This window comes from Convolutriloba macropyga, chromosome 11 (assembly GCF_964194025.1).
Source record: "Convolutriloba macropyga chromosome 11, txConMacr16.3, whole genome shotgun sequence".
Classification (NCBI taxonomy): domain Eukaryota; kingdom Metazoa; phylum Xenacoelomorpha; order Acoela; family Convolutidae; genus Convolutriloba; species Convolutriloba macropyga.
Window position 1 is genome coordinate 20,142,910 of NC_134478.1, and position 21,431 is coordinate 20,164,340.

Here is a 21,431-nt window from a genome sequence, read left to right on the forward strand (position 1 = left end):
CAACTGTCTGGCAAAATTAACCCAAGCCCACGTCAGTCAACAAGACTAAATTATAAATGGACGTACGAGGATCAGAACGAAAACGACGAAGCGTCAAAAATTGAACTTTTTTCCAAAAATTTGAACTCAACTATGATATCAAGGGATGCCGACAAGATGGCCAAAGTAAAGAAACAACAAAAACGCTCAAGGTTATAAACCAAAAATAGAACTCATCCCATTGGCCAAACAGAATGTGTTTTGATTCGCTAGTAGAGGAGAACGCAATGTACGTGTGATCGTGCCAGCGTTTCAAAATATGTCTGTCAAAGCGGCACGTGCTCTTTCATCAATTCGGTCACATTTTTCAAACCATCCGTCCACTTAAATTTCTGCAAACACAGACAGTCATGCAAGCTAGAGCTCAAAAGTTTCCCAAGTGCGTTCCCTGACGTTGAACGGTGTATACTGAACTCTGCTGACTTTTAGCAAAAATGAACGTGGGTCGCTCGAATCAACAGCTGCGCCTAAAAAGTAGACAGTATAGCTTATTCGTTCAAACTCGAGGCATCAAGTCGCTTCAAATAAATGTGTCATCGTGACTCATAGCGTGTCGTGTTAGCAACCAATTATTTACCTGCAAAAACAAATGAGCTCTAGAGCAGCTGAAATAGTGCAACATATATATAAATTTACTTCGCAGCACTTGTTGCATTATTTCAACAAAAAAGAATAATTTTGTGGGGTTGGCTTGCTTTTTCCAGACCATTTCTATGCACTTGATAAAGAAAAAGGTGATGTCATGCAAACGCTCTAAAATGTAGATCCGTTCGATTCTGACATGTTTTGACTTTTATTCCGAATACCTGAATTTTCAATTTGCATTGTATCAATTGTCAGCATTTCATTCACAGCGGAATCTATTTTCCGATAGAACAAAATTTAAAGCCAACTTCAGTCGGATGAATTGCTCTCGGGCGACAGACGAGCAATAAATTAGAAATGTGCGCAGGTGGAGGGTTGAGGTATGGGGCTAGGTTGGCAGAGGGTAATTAGGTGATCGGGGTTTGATAAGTTGGTCGTTGGTAAGTAGTTTTATATAGGTAGGGGGACTTATATGCGGATCAATAATTCTCAAATAGATCTTTTTAACTTAGATACCAGCAGTTTCTAATTGCTGAACATAGCCAACTAGTTGAGGCCCAATATTCGAAAAGAGAAGTAAAAGTTCAAAAACAAAGGTAAAAGTTTGAAAACAAAGAAATCAAAATAGAATCATGAACACACTTGCTTCAGCCAAAAAACTAATGCTCCAAGACACACATTTATAATACTTCAAACAACTGGCGGGCAAACAAAAAAATTTTGTAGTTCAGTGACCGCAAAACGAACTTGAAGACATTTTTTCCAAATAGCTGTTTCATTTCTAGCCCGCCCTACATTGAAAAAAACTAAATACACAGAAAAAAATTCTTACTTCAATCTTCAATTATGTCTAAATAAATTCAGGCACGGGCTCAGAATTTACGACTAGGATTTCAAAAAAAAATTTAAGCTAAAATACAACGGGGAAAAGAGAATCAATAAAAGAGCAAACTCGAATATAGCCGTCATCATGGCAGCTAATAAGGAGCAAACGTTCTAGGTTTAGGATACCACTGATACAAAAACAAAAAAGTGGCACGCAAAAACATCAAATTCCAATTCTGTAAATAATTTCATTAATTCGATTGAAGAAGTAAAAAACATAAAGGACAGGCGATGTCCCGAATTGCAGTCCACAAAATTGAATCACCTAATGACCCGAAAGTCAAATTTTTCAGGAGCATAAAACTTTGACAGTCGACAAGGCACACGACCTTAGTTGAAAAAATTGAAAACAAAAAAGTTTTCCTAAAAAAACCAGTCTCGTACAAATCATTAATAATTACATCTTATAAAAATATTAACAAAACACATCCTTACAATGCTTACAACATACAAAAACCTTGGCCAAATCAATGACGGACAAATTAAAAAGGGGCAAAACAAATTTGGCAAAAATCTTTTCCAAATATAGTGGACTCAAGGGTTAAAAATCAGACACAGACTAAAATTCTTATCCCAGGCATACAAGACAATTTAAAACGCAAAAAACAAATTTATTGATTCCACTAGGTTAAAGAAAGGACAAACAAACCGACAAACGTCGGGCAAATTCTCGAATGACTGGCCAGGCAAGCAATTTAGCAGGGGAAAAGGGTAAAGAATGTTTTGGTGGAAAGTTCTGACTATGGAGGGGTTCAAACCCACGACCTCTTGGATGAGAGCAGGCCACATTAACCATTACGATAGACGGGCTATGTACTGTCATCGCTCACAATCGGTTTTATTTCAGCAAAAGGTTTAATTACTGAATGCGCCCAATTCAAATAACAAAAAATTTAAGTTAAGCAAAAAGTCACCCGTGAAGAAAAAACTAAAAGAATATTCTAGAAGAAATCAATTCAACGAAAATTTTGGATTAAAAAAACAAATACATTTACAATAATCGCTTCAAAATTAGTTGGAGAGATATTAAAAAGATCACCAAATAAGGTCCAGACTTAAAAACTCAATAAAATCTTTCAAAAACACGTCTCAGCTAATAAACATAATACCTAAAAACATAAGACCATAAATTGGCCCAAAATGTTCCGCACTAAAAATCACATGAAAACTGTTATAATTTCGACTAAACACAAAAAAAAGGTACAAAATGAGCCGAAATCAAAAACCTGTTATTTTTTTTGAAATTAAGTAGTATCAAAGTCATAAAAATCACTGCTATCAGCTCAATATTAAGAAACAGGCTTTGTCGGCTCGCTAAAACACCTCTTGTCATTGTCATGAAACAGTGTGGACAGATATTAACATAGCTGGCAGATTGCCAGAAAATAGCCGCAATAGATTCGTAGATCGGTAGTCTAAAAAAACAGTAAAAAAGACAGACCAAAAAAAATCGTCTTTTCATTGAAGGCTGATCTGTTATATTTGGATCAAAAATCTGTATAAGTTATTGCTGCCTCTATTAGCTGATCTCAAATAACATTCATTTAGAGTGACACACACCTATTTGACCTTATCTCTTTGAATTAAAGTAAATAAAAGTCAATTTCAAAGTGAGGAAGTCATTTTTGAGAGTGAGGTAAGTCAAGTGTGACCAAAAATTTAATCACGCGCACGAACAAAAAAACTCGCTCCACTAGGAGCGAAAAATGACGTCACACATGCAATTCAGTTGAAATTGCATGAACGAATGAACAAAAAGTGGCTGTGACGTCATATGGTCGTAACAAAAATCATGACGACGAAATAAAAAAAAACCAAGAGAAGGCCAATAATAGCCCCAGCTATCGCTGTGCGGCTATTAAAAAAGACAGCGCCCCAATACAATCCAAATCTTTTGGATTAAGAAAATTTAGGAGAGCAATAATCGCTGACTGAGAAGCTGAGTGCACCAAATATTTCAGTTATTGCAAAAACTGTAGACCATAGCGCTAATCAATTTCAAAATCAAATAACTTACCCGGCAGACCGCCGCAAAATGGTCGCCGTTGATTCACAAGACCCCGATTGTGATAGCAACGAGAACAGAAAAAATATTGTTTTCCAAAAATGACAAGTGTAGGATCAATAGCAATAAGCATCAGACCTGGTAACTAACACTAATTAGAACAAACTTCAAATATCAGTAACCCAAAACTGGATTTCATGGTTTATCTCTCTTTTATTACAATCCAACAATTCGGATTGCATTGGTGCGCTATATATTTTTAAAATCTGTTCACACTTCTTTGCGACTATTCAATGTCAAAAAGAACTCAACTTAGAGTGTACACGTTAATCATGCCTGTTTTAGTAAAAAGAGCGCAGTGGCTATTAGGTTTGTAGCTTTCTTTAAATCAAGCCACCGTTAATTTGGAGTAAAAAATTATTCTGTTTTTGATTTCTGTTTTCAGTGTTTTTCTCTTGATTTCTATTAAATGTTACATGTGGTAGTGATAATTCTTGTTTGCCCGTATTTATTATATCTGTCGTCTTATCGCTTAGTCCCCTTATCTGTAGGGTAGGTCCCATCGGTTGTGGATGATGCCTAAGTGAATCAAATAAATCGTTTCATTGCCTTTATGCGTTGTTCATTTTGTTGTATCAAAAAGTCTTATTAAGGACAAGTCTTGTCGGCTGCTACTGAGGCATATCTAAACCTAACTACTGCTTCAAATTTATAGCTAGTTGTTTTTATGACTTTGACAATGTCTTCAAATAAATTGCGAACTTTTTAGTTTTGACTTTATTTTTTGCATTTCGTTGTCTTATCAATTAATTCAATTAATGAGACGCCTTATCGTTTGATCCAGAGTCATAAATGTATCCAATTAGTCGCTTGAATTCGTATCGGTGGTTTTCATGACGTTGACACTTCAAAATAAATTGTTTAATTTTTTAGCTATCAGTTTTTGGTGCTTTTCTTGTGGTCTTGTCGTGTATTCTCAATAATGAACATAAACCGACTGACGTCGGAAAAATTACTCTCGAATGACAGGCGGCGCATTTAATTCAGGGACTGTAGCCTAGTAAATTCTTCTTTATGGGTGCGAAAACATCAGCGGACAGTAGGATTCGGAATCCTGAGTGCAATTCCGTCACCGTGACGGAGGTATTAACAACTCGGCTATCAGGGACTTGTCATCAAGTCTCTAACAATCGGTTTTGTTTGAACAAAAAACTTTATTCGGAGTGAGAGCAATTGAAACTACTCAAAAATCAAGAAGTGCGTGAAAGTCACTTGAGAAGTCAAAGATTACTCTAGCAGAAAAGCGCAAAACGGTAAAGCAAAAAATTTGCATATAAAATGACACACACGTTTACAATAATTTCTTCTCATTCGAGAGCAATTAACAGTTCTTATTGGCATTCTATTGCGGCGTGATTTCTTTCAATTTATCGGCTTCAGTTTTTAACCTTTACTTTTGATGACTTAGAGTCCAATTGTTTTTGAAATGTATTTGTACGTTTTTGAGTCTTGCCTTGATTTTCTTTCGGTCATTTTTTTTACCTAATGAACTTCAATAAAATATTTTTTTTAAATCTCAACTTGCATGCTGTCATGTGGTTACTGATTTTGTTAAAAACTATTTTTTTTTCACTTTGAGGCCACTGATTTTCGAGAAGATTCTGATTGTTTGCCAATTTCTATGATGCATGAACTCTAAGGATCAGTAGTGTCAATAGTTATATAAAGTGTAGTTTTGTGGTCACTGATTCTTTCGAATTTGGTTTTAGGAAAAATGAATGTTTTAAAACTTATTTCAGATATTTTGCCACCTTTTGCGCATTCCAAGTCGTATGCTTTTCAATTTTTTCTGATATTGATTCGATTCATTTTTTGAGGCGGCTATTAATGAGACAATGCGACCGTCGGAGAATTGCTCTTAAACCACAGGCGAGAGGTAGACTAGTCGCTAGCTTAGGTTTAAGGAGGCCAGCCGCATTATCTAAGAGAGGGTGGGGGCAGGTGTATCCGAAGGTACACAAATCAAAACTGCCATACAAACCACGAGTTCTGCTTCCTCGGGTAATCTGTACCCGCTCACTTACAACCTACAAAGGCTGAAATAGATCTACAACATGCCCTCGGGCTTTATCTGTTTTATCCCCTTTCTAAGCACGAAAATTCAAATCGCTCAAGCAAGCGAAAGAATATTCTAGAACAATTTATCAAATGAATGACGAATGCCTTCTTCTCTAGTGTTTATTTGACAGCACCTGGACATAAATCATACCTATACCTTTAAATGGCAGACCACCAACTTACCTTTACTCAGTAAAAAATCACTCGAGTTAACTCATCGCGGCTTTCAAAAATGTTGCAACTTACGCATTGGGGTCTGGTCTTCGTACTCCATGAACTCGCAGTCAGGCGGGGAACTCTGCATGAAGTTGGAGGTGATTGGTGGGGCAGGTTGCTGTTGCCTCTGCTGGTTATTGTTACTAACAGAAACAGCTGTTGAAGAGTTTCCGAGTCCAGATCCACCAAGAGGGGAGGACGTTAAGGAGGATCCACAGCTGCCAGTACTTGAGTGGTGCTGTAGGGGTTGAGACTCGAGAGTGATCAAATTGGAACTGCTGTTGTTGTTGGTTCCCACAGAGCCAATTCCTCTATTCGCATCTTCATCTAAGCGACCTAATTTATTTGCCACTATTAGCTAAGATATGTGATGGCTTCACTATGGCTACACTGGTTTGAACACATTTTAGAAATAAGAATGTTTTGTTTCACGGCAGCTGTCGTCGACAAGCCGATGATCTAATAGTGAGTCAGCTCACGCAATTAAGAGATCCATAAATAACGAAAGCCTTTTTAATTTTTTTTAAAAAATACTGACGACTATTAATAATGAAAAATACAACAATTTTGAGCTTAATATGTGAGATCCCGGCAGTTTAAATTAGCAACTAAAGTGCTTCACTGTGAAATCAAATGTAGCGTCAAAGAAAGGCGACTATTTCCCGCCTGTAGTAGAAATAACGCGTCGAGTAATGAGATCTAAAGAAATACAATCATGGAGACCTTAATTTATTCAGGGTCCTGTCAGGTAAAAATAGATCGGGCAGGAATTAATTGTCGTTTTGCGTGTCAAGAGTGCTAATTTATTTTCTACGACCTTGCGGTTCATTCGTTTTACATAAATTGTATTTTCGAGCGCCTTGTTTTACACGAAACATGCCAAATAGCCAATAAAGAAGCTCTACGTCTTGTGTTTAAACTACATTCCATTTTACGCAAAAAAACTAGATTAAAAATGCTTTTTGTTATAAATCTTTTACAAATGAGGAAAGCTTCTTAAGTGTTCTCACAAGTAATGCCAGTAATTGATGAAGAGTTCTGTTGTTGTTGTGAATTTGCGACTCCACTGCTGTTACTAGCACCCGGGGATGCATTGCTGGAGGGGGTGTTTGAGGATGTGGAGTGATGGGGTGTTAGGGGGGAAGTGAGGTCATAAAAGACACTACAGCTTCCTGTGCCTGCGTTGTTTGCTGAGAAGTGCTGTTGTTGTTGGCTTTGAGGTTGGCGAGCGGAGGCAGGGACAGGGGTGACTGACGGGTTGTTCAGCTGTTGCAAGATGACACCTGCAAAACGCCCCCTACATCTTCTTATATAATAACACTTGATGTGGAACTATTTCCTTCCCCCGTGAACAAAAGTGTGCTTTCATAAAACATAGTGCTGAGAAAAAGAAACCTTTTCCCCTAAAAATGTCCTGTGCAATTACAGCTCAAATAGAATATTATAAAGAGGTAAACGTATCAGTTATAAAGTATCTTCTTAAAACAGTGCTTATTAACCTTGTCTCGGCCATTTATTATTAGAACACAAAAAATCAGTACCGATTTCAACTTGCGGGTGCTCACAGCACAAGTCGTCTGTCAACTTTTCTTGCTCTACTCTTCTGATACTATTGACAGAACTCATTTTTGGTTAAATGAAACAGTAACTAAGCGACTTCTAGCTGCGACAGTTACTAATAATTAAACATATCCCACTTACGTCGGGCAAATTGCTCTCAAACGACCGGTGAGTGGTTGGCTTCGTCAGTAGCTAGCTACGGTTTAGTGAGGCTAGCTTTAGCTTAATTGACGGGGACGCGAGGGGAGCGCGCGGGGAGGAGGGATTGATGGGGGCAACAGTGGGGGTCTTTGGCTGCACGGGGCCACGTCATTACGGCCTGAACGATGTGCAGGGGTGGGGATGGGGGGAGTTTTGTGGGTGGGTTTTGAAGTGAGGGGGCTGAGGTGGAAGAAGGGTGAATTGGGGTTGGGGGGACTAGCGAGCTGAAAGGCTATAAGAGAACTTAATTCCCTCTTGGCGCTACCTGTTTATCGCGTTTTTGAGGACGAAAAGTCAAATGGGTCAGACGAAAAATCGGTCAAGCGGAAAATCGCATAAAAAGGCCACATGAATAATATAATTGCTACCAACTTTGTTTGAGAGCAATTAAAAATGAACTTTTGAAAAATTATTAATTTTTGAATGCGGTCTGTTGATTGCATAAACAGCTCCACCACAAAGATCTATTTGTTTGTATGTACAATGCACGACATGAAGGACTTCAAAAGTTTGAATTTTTTGATCATTGTTGCAATTTTGTCAAATGTTACTTGTTGAAACACTTATTCTGTGAGATATCTCATTTCAAAAGAACTAAAAACAATAATTACAGTCCTCTGGAACAATAGAATTAGTCATTATTATCAGCTTCTCTTTTCACTGTTGAATCTTTGGTTTTCTCAAGAACGTAATCTAAAGATGATACATGTGCTCTTATGGTACTGAGTTGCAATTGTTTGAACTCCGCAATAGGCAGCTAATAGAATTAATGACATTAACACACTTTTCAAAGAAACAGTAAGTGAGTGTTTGCCGTATTTTTTTAAGTTGCCTTGACTCATGAGTTTGAAAAATTACAGATCTCGACTTTCTAAGGAAGCTCGCATATTTTCAGCTTGTACCATTTTTATACTTTTATCTTTAAGAAATTTAGAGAATTTTTAGAAAGTTCTGAAGATATTTGCTGTCATTTTTATTAGTTTGTACCATGCTCAACAGTTCTTACTTGCTTTCTAAGGATTGATAGTTTCTGTTAAAACCATAAACAGATTTTGTTTAAACCATAAACAGAAATTCAAATATTCTGTAGTCAATCAATTTGATAACCATAAACGATTGGACCTAGATTCTTGAGTTTTGCATTTTTTGTTTTTGTTACATTTTCCCTTGGTGTTATTCATAAAAGAATTGCGTTTATTTCATTACGAAAAACTTGATTTAAGAATTTAGTAAATATAACATAAACCGACCAACGTCGGATGAATTGCACTCGAACGACAGGCGGGTTTACGCAGGGATGTATCTTTAAAATAATTTCTGAGTGCATCTTAACCACTCAGCTACAATGGCTTTCATTTCCGTTCGCTCATAAGAGCTTTAACCAACAAACTATATTTCATAGAGCAACTTAGATCACTCAAAAATGAAGAAATGAGGTGTGAAAAGTCGCTCAGAATGTCCTAGAACAAAAGCACAAAAACAGCCATGCAAAAATTTTACATGAACAAGAACAACACGTTAACAATAATTGCTTCGAACTTCAATCGACAGCAATTAACTTTGACGTCATTTAATTCTGCAAAAACAGTTAAATTTGTTGCCAAATTTTCTATTAGCTAATTTATTATTACTTTCGGAATTTTTTAAATTTCCTACCGATGTTGGTGTATTCTTACTCAAGATTCTAAACTTGGTGCAGTCTTACAAAAGTTGCTTTACATTAAGATTTTCCAGATTTTTTGTAAGGATATGTGCCTTGATGATTCCGAATGACAGTAATGTTAAAAAATTCCTCGAAGCGTATTGTAGGCTTATCCTGCTATGTTTTTTAACTCGCTTTATCTTGCGTTTAAGTGCTTCATCTGAAATCACATTTACTGTTTGACCTGTGACTTATTTAACTCTATATGTACTGATTAGCGTTTGGAATTCGATTGACTTGAGCATTTTAGTGAGCACATTAAAGGTCAAAAAGTGAAATAAACATAGCTGGCAGATTGCCAAAAATAGCCGCAATAGATTCGTAGATCGGCAGTCTAAAAGAAACAGTATAAAAGACAGAGCAAAAAAACTCGTCTTTTCATTGAAGGCTGATCTGTTATATTTTAATTAAAACTCTGTATAAGTTATTGCTGCCTCTATTAGCTGATCTCAAATAACTTTCATTTAGAGTGACACACACCCATTTGACCTTATCTCGTTGAATTAAAGTAAATAAAAGTCAATTTCAAAGTGAGGAAGTCATTTTGAGAGTGAGGTAAGTGAAGTGTGACCAAAAATTTAATCACGCGCATGAACAAAAAAACTCGCTCCACTGAGAGCGAAAATGACGTCACACATGCAATTCAGTTGAAATCGCATGAACGAATGAACAAAAAGTGGCTGTGACGTCATCTGGTCGTAACAAAAATCATGACAAAATAAAAAAAAACATAGCCGGTAGAATACCGGAAACGACTCGAATCGTCGTGCATTATAATCTCTAACCTAACCTTACCGAAATCAGAACATCAAAATAGACAAGAGGAAAAACAAAAGTAGCCCAACAAACGACATTAAATTGTTTTAAAAATGCCGACAATTTTTTAGGTGCGGGGGGAGCTAGGTGGGGTGGATGGGTAGATAGGTTGGGGAGGTGGGTAGTGCTGGATTATTTGGGGGGTAGGTGGGAGTAGTTAGGTGAAGGGAGGGGGTAGTTTGGGGGTAGGTGTAGGTGGGGGTAAGTTGGGGCGGGGGTAGGTAGGTGGTGGTGGGGGGGGGGGGGGGGGGGTAGGTGTTGCTGGGGTAGTTGGGGGGTAGCTAGGTGAAGGGAGGGGGTAGGGGTAGGTGGGGATAAGTGGGGGGGGGGGGTAGATAGGTGGTGGGGGGGGGGGTTGTGCGGTTTAGTTTAGGTAATTAGGGTTGACTTATACAGGAACAAAAATCTCAAAATGACCTCTTCACCTTGAACATTACCAGCAGTCCTTTATTACTATACATTACAAACGAAACTACTGTTAAAGTCCAATGTTCGAAAACAGAACTCAACAATCAAAATCGGAGGTAAATGCTCGAACAGAAAGAAGTCAAAATTGACGTCATGAACAAACTTGCTTTCTGCTAAAAAAAACCTGTAGAATCTCAATACTCCTCTTCGAGTCGTAAAAACCAAGAGAAGGCCAATAATAGCCCCAGCTATCGCTGTGCGGCTATTAAAAAAATGTGTTAGCCTTTTAGAACCAGATTAAATGCCTTTCAACTCTGCATTCTAAATTTAGAAAAACTATCTAATCCTATCCAAAAATAAAATTTTTTGAGACTTGAGAAAAGCCATTAGTCGCTTGGCTTGTTTTAAGTTCAGCTTTAATCCCGATCAACGTCAGGGTTTTCAATAGCGCCATTTTCTGACAATCTCCAGCTACCTTTGATTTTCAAGTTCTGAACAATGCACATCGATCAGAAAAGGCACCGAAACGATCAGAAACAAACAAAATAAATTACAAAATTAGCTAGAATAGCCAAAAATTTTGTCTTAAAACTTTTTTTTGAGAAAGCGAAATTCACAGACCTTTTTTAAAAGTTGAATCTATGAAAAGCGTTGAATTCTATATAATACGTTTAAATAATATCCCATACGCCAAAGAAATTATCAGAATATGAAAAGTGGGGCAAACATAACGCTCCCCTATTTTAAAAAAAATGCGGTAACGATTAATCAACTTACGCTCAGTTCAAAAGTACAAATTTCCAAAATTTGTCATTGAATTGGTTGAGACTGGGCTTGCTTTATCAATGCGGTAAGACACGTGTTCGCAGTTTTTCTATTGAGTAAATCAGTCCAGTTGGGTAATTAATTAATGAAAATTGAATACAAATACAGAAACGTTTACGTAAACAACAATGACGCTTCAAAACATGGCGTCAAATGAAGATTTAGATGCATGTACCTTTTATTTACTTTTCGGCACTTGTCTAGTGAAACAAAAAACAGCCAACAAAAAAATTTATTTGCACTCAAAATATTAACATTCAATTAGCTTTTTTAAATTTTAGCGACGCCGGAAGATTTTTAAATTTTAGCTTTGACGCTCGTTGCTTTGATCTAACAAACAATTATAATAATGAAAATTATTACGGAAAATAATGAGCTAAAACTAATAAACGATGGCGCAAGTTTGAGCAAGTGGCAAATTTTTCTCTATACCTTCAAATTTTTGAATTGCGGGCAATAAGTCAGACAAAAATTAAGCATAAAATTAAATTCGATTGCAGCTTCTTAAGTTCAGTATTAGAATTAAACAATCCCGGTCGAACATGCAATCATCTCTGAGAATGGTTCAAGTTTCTTGACCGACCAGTCAATTGTGAAAATGACAAAACAATCGTTTTCGAAGAATTCGTCGTCAGTAAGATTTTATATGCCACTAACTTGCACACATTGCGCGAAAACATCCTTTTGTTCCAAACTTCTCGCGGAGACTGAATCTGTACACCCAATATGAATAACAGAAACACACCCGGCAGATTGTCGGAAAATAACCGCCAATGATTCCCCATGACCCGATTGGGAACGAAACAAGATGAAAACAATTGTTTTACAGAGAAATGTCAAAAGTGCGCTTGATATCGATCGCTATTTCGATTGATATCAATAGAAATAAATATTACACCTGGTAACTAGGACAATTAGTTGGAATAAGGCTTTATGGGTTTATGACGTTTCTATTTTTGATTATGTTTCTCGATGTTAACTCTGTTCATTTTCAATTGCTTTGCTGAGCACCTGCAGTTTAACAACCAGCCGAGAAGATGAATGCGGCTATTAAAAAACTAACGTCCAACAAGTTGCTCTCAAAACACTGATGTGGGGCTGTCTTTGCAGCTATCTTAAGCTTAGACAGGTTATCCTGATGAAGTATGGTGGCGAGGAGCAGAAGTGTGAAGGGGTTTCGAAGCCACCTAAAAATGCTATTTATACCCGTTTATTTAAGCCTACACCGAAAAATTTGGTGTGAGTGGGTGGGTGCTGGTAGCTGCGGCGGCTGATTGGGGGGGGGGGGGGTTGGTGCATGGAAGCTCAGGGGGAGCGATGTGGTATAAATAGCCCACCACACCAGCCAACCCGGCAGTTTTCGCTAAATTGTGCATGCTCATAGACTAGTAAAGCTCTCATAGAATTGTTCAACAAATTAGGGCCCTCAGTGTGTACCAGCTTATTAATTTTCCCAAGACAAAAAGTTACAAAAATTTAACGGTCAAACTAAGAAACGGTCGGATGATAAATCGCCATTATGAAAATTGCATAAAAAGACCAACATGACTAATATAATTACAACACTTCGTTTGAGAGCAATCAATTAACAATAAAAAAAATCATTAGAGAGTTGAAAATGTCTCTTTGATTTCCACAAGTATAAAAATTCAAGTTTTTTCCATTTTCCGATTGATAATTTTAATATCTTTATAAAGCAAATTCAAAATTGGCACTATGAAAAATCTCCATATAGCAACCAAAATTCACCCTAACTAAGTTCAGTAACTTCCAAATTAACAGCGGGCCTCGAGCGCGCTGGGTTAATGGTGGTAAGATGTGTGGGGGAAGGAGTGGGGGATTAAATTTAATCGCACAAATCAAGATAACATTTTCATTACCCTGCGTCCAGTTTGGGAAAAAACATTTACCTCAAGGGAAACAATACCTCAAGGGAAACACTGCCGCCGGTTTATTGAAAATCTGCATCCTGAGCATCTAATATACGTTTTTTTCGCATATTCTACTTATGCCGCACGACCACAGGGGAAAATCCCAGGTTATACCAACCGCTGCTAATTTCTGATTACAGCATGGTAAATTAAGTCAGATGAAGATTGGATGTAAATGATTTTTTTCTAGTAAGGACGCGAAACTTCGAGATGCATTTTTTTTTTCAAAAAGTCAGAGGAAAAAACAGCAGAAAAATAAGCCAGTTTTGCCACAAGAGATAAAAAACCGCTTTCAAAATCTAAATTTTGTCAAGTGCAAATTTTTCACGAAGCTTTAACATTAATGCGAAAAATCACGCTTCAAACCTGCTCGCGCTTCCTCTACGGGGCGTAGAGTATTAGGCGAGAACTCCATTAGGCGAAAGGAGTTTTTGTAGCCATTAGGCAAAAATCATGAACTAAGGTTTGGTCGGCGAATGCCAATTAAAACACTTAAAGGAAGTACTGCTATATCCGCTCGTTAATATAATGCATTTAAGTAACCGTAACAACTGACTTCGTAGAAAATTAGCTTTAAAAAATCAAAAATGCAGAGTTTCCGAGTATTGATGATTTTCAAGATTGAGCCCCAACTCCCCCAATTTTTGGTGCATTTATTGACTAGACGCTCTATATTATTATGGTAAAGCTGTTCCGTTCTTTCCCTTTACATTTATAAAAACCAAAATCTTGGTCAGTGATGACACTGAGTATAGTAAAAAGATGCGAAATGCGATGCATTTGCAGATACTTTTAACAACCCGTTCGCATGTAAAGACAATTGTTAGGGACACTTGAGAACTACATAACATCGACAAGTGTTGAGACTACGATTCACGCTTTATAAAAAAATTGAAGGTCGAATCAAGCAGTGAAGTTAGAATAGCAATACAAGCGAAACTTATTGCAATATTCCATCGAAGCCATATTGATTTGTTCAATTTCGTCAACCTTTATATTTAGTATCTGTTATCAGTACGCAATCGTCATACATGAAGTGAAACTCAAACTCGAACTATCTTAACACCCAGCAAAACAATGTTACGACTTAACTATATTGCTTCAAAATATTTGCGATTGGTTTGCGAATCAACTTGTTATTGATACAGAATACTCGACAAAACTTCTACAGGGTTAACAAATTTCCCGTGACACGAAATTTACACTGAAAAAGCGACGTGATGGAAAACTGTTCACGTTCAGTCGACATTTTCATCTACAACAAATCAGATTCAATTTTGACATGTTAAACCACGTGACTAGCAGCATAAAAGGAGATTGAAAAACTACCAAAAATCAGTAGAAACTTTTAAATTTGTCTTATTAAACTTCCATACAGAGAGTATTCAGCATACTTTCTTTAGCGGTAAATTTCTTGTTATCGTGTCTTGTTTCTGTAGATCATGTAAGTGATTGCACAGTTTAAACGAACATTGATATGAAAGGATAATCAACTTTGATATTCTCAAAATTTTCTTTCTGAGGAACAAAGTTTTTAAGTAAGAGAAACTTTGTGCAAAGCACATAGTAGGTTGATCTTAATGGCTTTAACAAAGCCTAGCATAAATTTGATTTTGGTGGTTATTGAAGCCAATTGAGAAACACAAATTTTTCCTTAATTGAAGCAAAGCAATTCGAAATAAGTATCGAGTAATGCAACGGTTTTCCACAGTAAAGCGGATACTAAAGTTCATAAAAGTGAACCGCAAAAATGAAATATCCGGACAGATTTGAAACCACTGAAACGAACTGGGCGGTGTAAAGTTTTCCTTGTCCATGACAGGAGAGTGCCGATAGTAGAGCCGACCCGGACGGTGGAAGGCAAACTGCTATCCCATCTGATGAAGAGAGTGCCGAAGGCACTCACCAAAGCAAATCGAACGAAACGACAGCGCGACGCCACCGAGGCGATCAAAAAAAGCAATTCAATAGCGAAATTGAAGTGCGAACCCTGCTTAAACGAAATAAGCAAAGCAAAAGCGAACATTAACTAGACAATTCAAACACAACAGCTTCAACCAACAGCTGACAAATACGACAAGTTCCTAGATTTAAAGGAAGAAGTTAACGGTAAACGAAGGCTTGGCTACAAAATAAGTATAGATTCAGATCGACATGACAAAATAAAGATCCTCTACCAACAGACTTAATCTTCCAGAGGAAGAAATACCTAAGCAACTGCAGCGTCGAAACAAGCTTGTGCCCTACTCAGCAAATTTTGTCGAAGAACACATTGGAGAAGCAAAGAAGTGCAAATTAATTTTGGACAATCATTGGCTTGCATATATAAGCAAAGGCACGCAATTAGCATTGAATGCCGAGCAAAGCAATGCAATTCAAGCAGTGAACGACAACGAGAGTCAACAAGTACCCAACGGACAACCCAGTTGCTCAAACAGCACAAAATGGAGCAAGAGCAAGTGGCCAAGATACGGATAATGTTTTGAAAACATCTTCAGCAAAGCAAACGCGCGAAGAACAGATGTCTCAAATTGGGCATATAGAAATGACACCCTAACCCCAGATCGATCAACAGCTCACTTCGAAGCAACCCCTGAAGTGAACAAGCATAGTCACTTCTCTCGATATCGCAGCCATTCCTCAAGTGCTGAAGACGAATTGGTCTTCCCCAAGAGCTGGTCTCCGATAAAGCAGTGTTTAAAGCACCTTTTCGAACGGCTGGAGGGTCTATTTTCATTGATACAGTGGACCAACGACCAATACCAGACTCAAAGATGAGCCATCTGAGGACTCTATTGGCAGGCAAGGCAAAGTTAGCAATAGCTGGAATGTGCTACTCTGGACAGTTCTATGGTGCTGCATGGAGCATGGACCTCATATAATCATTGATGCAAATCTGGAGAATATCCGCAAGGCTAGTCGCGTGAAATCTCACGACTCAATAGGTCTGAACAGTTTCTCAGTAATTGTCTCAAACTTTGTCAATGTGTTGAAAGAGTACAAACAGATTGGTGATCTGCAATCAAGTTCGACATTGTATATGGCAGTATATAAACTACTTCAAATTCTTAACGAGAAGTGGTGGTTATATGTTGATGATAAAGAAGCATTAATAGAGAAAAACGTTTCACAAAAACGTCGAATTCAGTACTAGTTCTAACGTGAAAAAAAAGCATAAGCAAAGTGATGGCACTGACCGCTAGCTGAAGGCATTGTCCGCTGGTTGATGGCACTCATAAAATTTGGAACTGTTAATTATTCAGGAACATGAGTGTGAATGATCGGTACGCAGCAGTGAGGAAGCAACGCTTATTTTACGGATGTCTAGGCAAAAGGGCATGCAATCAAAGATTGTAAAATCAATACGCGCAGCATCGATGAATGAATCAAGAAGCACAACCGATTGCTACAGAAAATCAAAAGGACGAGGGCAATCATGCAGTCAACGTACGCGCAGCAACAATCAACCGGAGTAATGAAGTTAAGAGTTTCTCCAGATAGTTCCTGTCTCAAAACAGAGCGGTGGCAACAGACTGAACACATATGCTTTCCTCGATAGTGGATCAACAGTTTCATTTATCGATCAAAGAGTGCAAGAGAAGTTAAGAGCCCAAGGCACCGATTTTACGCTCAACAGCTGACATACAAGGAACGAACGATCTGAAGAAAGAAAAGGTTCCTCTCAAGAAAAAACACCTACTCTCAAAGGGGCATTGAATCGAAGCGCTTGCACGCCCGTCAATCTCCTTGGGAAACAAAAACTACAACTACAATAAGCTGAAGCAAAGATTCAATCACTCAAGTGTTTTACGCAACAAAAGTTTCAATTTGATGAAGTTGGCATCATCCTTCGTCAGGATGTTTACGAGCAACAACGCCCATTGGACTACAAGATAGGAACACGAAGCGAACCATTCGCCCTTCTAACGTAGCTAGGATGGGCAGTCAGTAGACCCATGACGGGTAAAAGAGGACAAAATATTTGTCATTTCAGCTTCACAGAAGTGAAAGTGGCTGAAAATATCAAAATCTGGTGGGACATAGAAACCTATGCTTTCAAAATCAACGTAGGCAGTCACTCAAAAATTGCAGGCAAGCGGTACGAAGTGGAAAAAATTGTGGAGTGAAAAGGGGGCCAAACCTAACCAACAACTACAGCTCAGCCTTGCACTCAGTTGAGCAAAGATTCAAAGGGGACCCAAACCTAAAAAGTTTGTATCAACAGTCAATAGATACAGATGTAAAAAGTATTGGACGAGTTCGAAGTGAAAAGCACCTACGGGAAAGAATGGAAATTGTCACATCACCCGGTGCAAAGCGCAAACGCAACTGGCAAAGAAAGACGTGTTTGTAATGCTGCATCAAAGTATAAAGAAGTAGGCCGAAATGAAAAGCTATTAGCAAGAACTGATCGGCTAATTGCAACGATATTCAGATTTCGTGAAAGACCAATAGCCCTGACAGCTGACATCGAATCGATGTTTCTACAAAAGCAAGTTCACGAACAGGGTAAAGTTGCTTGAGGATTCTATGGCGTCTAACTAACGAACCCGTTAAAATATACGAATATCATCGTCATGTATTTGGAGCTAAGAGTTCTCCAACTTCTGCAATTTACGCTCTAACGCGAGTGGTACTTGTTGATGGAAAAATGTATCCAACAGCAGCAAAGGCAGTGTAAAACAACTTTTACATGGACTATTTCATTAAATCAGTAGAAACCTGTGAAGAAGCAATTGAAGTCCGCAATCAACTACAACCTCTTCTCCCACAACATGGATTTGAACTGGAGAAGTAGATAATCAACAACGAAGCAGTTAACGAAGCATCGCAGAAGACTCGAAGTCAATCAGCAATACGAAGCAAGTCGAAGTGGAACCCAATAGAGGTATCGTCAGTGCTTGGACTACAATGGACAGTAACTGATGAGAGTCAAATGTGCAGAGGTACGAACAAGAAAGTTGAGGCACTCATAACCCAGAGGAAGATTCTGTCACTGGTATCTTCAGTATTTGACCCGATCAGATTGTCTGCTCCGTTCAGTATTCACATGAGACGACTTCTGAAAGGCATCTGCACTAAAAATGGACATCGGGACCCCGAAGTGGAGCCTGGTGAAGAAGCAGAATTCCTGAGATGAAAGAACAACTTCCAATTATAGCTGAAACAATCATCGATAGAAGATGATTCAGCACAGAGAGGGATAGAACCAAATTTCACGTGTTTGCTGACGCATCTGAAGACCCAATGTGTGTGGCCTATTTACGTTTGCAACGCAAAGAATTCTCAGCTGACTTAGCATTCGTCATTGGAAAGCGAAGAATTGCCCCGATGAGACATCTTTCAATACCACGACTGAAATTACAAGCGGCAGTCATGGAAGTGAGGTTGAAAGAACAGACGGTCAAGGAACATGAAATGAAGATAAATAACTGCAGTTTTTGGTTGAGACTCAACTACAGTAATGCAGTGGATATACTGTTCTCATTGTAAGCAACAAGTGTTTGTGGTCAATCGAGTAGCTGAGAAGCTGTATACAACTGATATTTCACGGTGGAAATATGTGAGCGGTATCAACAACTCAGCGGATATTAGCACTACGGCAATCAACATTGTAGAACTCAATTTAGCGGCTCACTAGCCCGTCCTGATTAAAGCGAACAGCAAGCGGATGGCCAGAGCAAGTGGACTTCAACGCAAAGCATCCCATATTGCTACATTGGATAAATCATGCGGTTGAATTATTCTTGCGAAACGAGCACAAGGACAATCAACTCGAGGGCACTGAGTATGTAAGAAACATTGTTTAGAAAGATGTGGAACCAAGGCATACGAAACGCCCTAATATCAATCAAGAGCAATTGTATTACCTGCAGAAAAGGTAGAGCACAAAAGATAACACCAGCAATGGCCGATCTACTCAAAGAGCGGTTGGATGCTTCAACAGCTTCTACAAATGTTGGAGTTGACTCTTTGTCCCTTTCATTGTGAGATTGGGCGAAGGAACGAGAAGCGATAATGTTGTCTGTCCACTTGTCTAACTATGAGAGAAAGGAAGAATGAGAGAATTTTTGATCATCGAAAGCTCTTTCGACAAACTCAAGCCTATTGATATCTCATTTGGTACAGATTTCGTAACGAATAATTGCCAACGTTAACCGGCAAAAATGGCGACCTGCAGCAAATGAAACCCTTACAGAAAGCAATCTCGTTGGATTGATCGATGACAGCAATCAGGGTTTATATAAACTAGTTCGGTGACGGAGACCATCAATGGGTCTGGAAGTGTGATTCGATCAGCGATAGTTCGGACGAACGACGGAGTTTACAAGAGACCAGTAGTAAAGCTCGCACCTGTACTATCAGGAAAAGATACTTTTACTATGGAACACAGGACCGGCGATGTTGAGGCTACGCTTCACGCTAAAAAAATAAATTAAAGGTCGAATCAAGCAGTATAGTTAGAATAGAATGACCAGCGAAATTTAATGCAATATTTATGAAGCCATATTAATTTGTTCAATTTCGTCACCATTTATATTTAGTAACTGCTATTAGTACGCAATCGGCATATATTTAGTGAAACAAAAACTCGAACTCTCCCATCACCCAGCAAAACAATGTAACGACTTAACTATATTGCATCAAATTCTTTGCGATTGGTTTGCGAACCAACTTGTTATTGATACAGAATGTTCGACAAAATTTCTACATGGTTGACAAACTCCCCGTGCATCAACTTTACACTGAAAAACTGACGTTATGGAAAAGTGTTTACATTCAGTCGACATCTTTATCTACAACCAATCAGAGATTCAGTTTTGACATGTAAAACACGTGACTAGGAACATAAAAGGAGCTTGAAAACTACCATAAATCAGTGGAAACTCGTTAAATTTCACTTATTATACTGAATTGCAGCGCGTATTGAAGCGCACTTTCTTGAACGGTAAATTATTTGTCATCGTGTCTTGTTTCTGTAGATCATATTATTGATTGTACAGTTTAAACTAACTTCGACTTGTTGAAAAGACGACTAATTTTGATATTCTCAAAACTTTCTTTCTGAGGAACAAAGTTCTTAAGTAAGAGAAACTTTGTGCAAAGCAAATAGTCAGTTATTCTTGCTGGCTTTAACGAAGCCTTGCATAGATTTGATATTGGTGGTCATTGAAGCCAATTTAGAAACACAAATTTTTGCTTAATTGATGCAAAGCAATTCGAAACAGCCCAGCTGAACAAATGGGTATTTGAACATATTGAGCATCGATTAATGCAATGCTCTTCGACAGTATAGCGGATAAAACAGTTCACAAAAAATAACTGCAAAAACGAAAAATACGGAAAGATTTGAAACTGCTGACACAAACTGAGCGGTGTAAAGTTTTCCTTGTCTTTGATAGGAGAGTGCCGATAGTAAAGCCGACCCGGACAGTGGAAGGCAAACTGCCTTCCAATCTGATGAAGAGTGCCGAAGGCACCCACCAAAGACAATCGAACGAATCAACACCTCGACGCCATCGAGGCAAACAGAAGAGCATTTCAATAACGAAATTGAAGTTCGAACCCTGCTTAAAGGAAAAAAAGCAAAGCAAAAGCGAACAGCATTGACAATTCGAACACAACAGCTTCAACCAACAGCTGACAATTACGAGACGAAGTTCCTAGATTTAGTGGAAGAAGTAAAGTTTCTGATCGACCCGACAAACTAAAGATCCTCTACCAACAGACTTCATCATCTAGAGGAAGAAATACCTAAACAACTTCAGCGTCGAAACAAGCTTGTGTCCTACTCAGCTAATTTTTTCGAAGAACACCTAGAAGAGGCAAGGCTGTCTTTCATAGGAGATCAGCCTTTACAAACGGCAGATTGCCAGAAAACAGCCGCCGTTGATTCCCATAACCACGATTTGGATTGAAAGAAGAGAAAAAATGGGAAACGATTTTTGTAGAAAAACAATTTTTAAGTGCAAATTTTTTAAATGTCAATCCGTTGTTGAACAGACTCGTTTTGAGAAGACAGAGGGTCTAGTATTAACACCAATAAGCATTAGAGATGGTAACTAAGACTTAAAAGAACCAAGTTCGAGTAACGGGCATCTAAAACTGGTCTTGATGGGTTTATCCCGTTTCCATTTCT

At 38.2% G+C, this 21,431-nt stretch overlaps 1 protein-coding gene across 2 annotated transcripts in view; it reads right to left on the reverse strand.

Annotated features, from left to right (window-relative positions):
* LOC142349206 (uncharacterized) overlaps positions 1 to 21,431 on the reverse strand; it is a 75,724-nt gene that overhangs the window by 5,159 nt on the left and 49,134 nt on the right. The window contains exons 5-6 of one of the 2 annotated variants that reach the window (XM_075400619.1): positions 6,859 to 7,131; positions 5,879 to 6,175 (exon numbers count right to left, since the gene is read on the reverse strand). In XM_075400619.1, the coding sequence (XP_075256734.1) occupies positions 5,879 to 6,175; positions 6,859 to 7,131 (570 nt within the window). Of the gene's footprint in view, positions 1 to 5,878; positions 6,185 to 6,858; positions 7,132 to 21,431 lie in introns of both variants that reach the window. The other variant, XM_075400618.1, reaches the window with a different exon arrangement.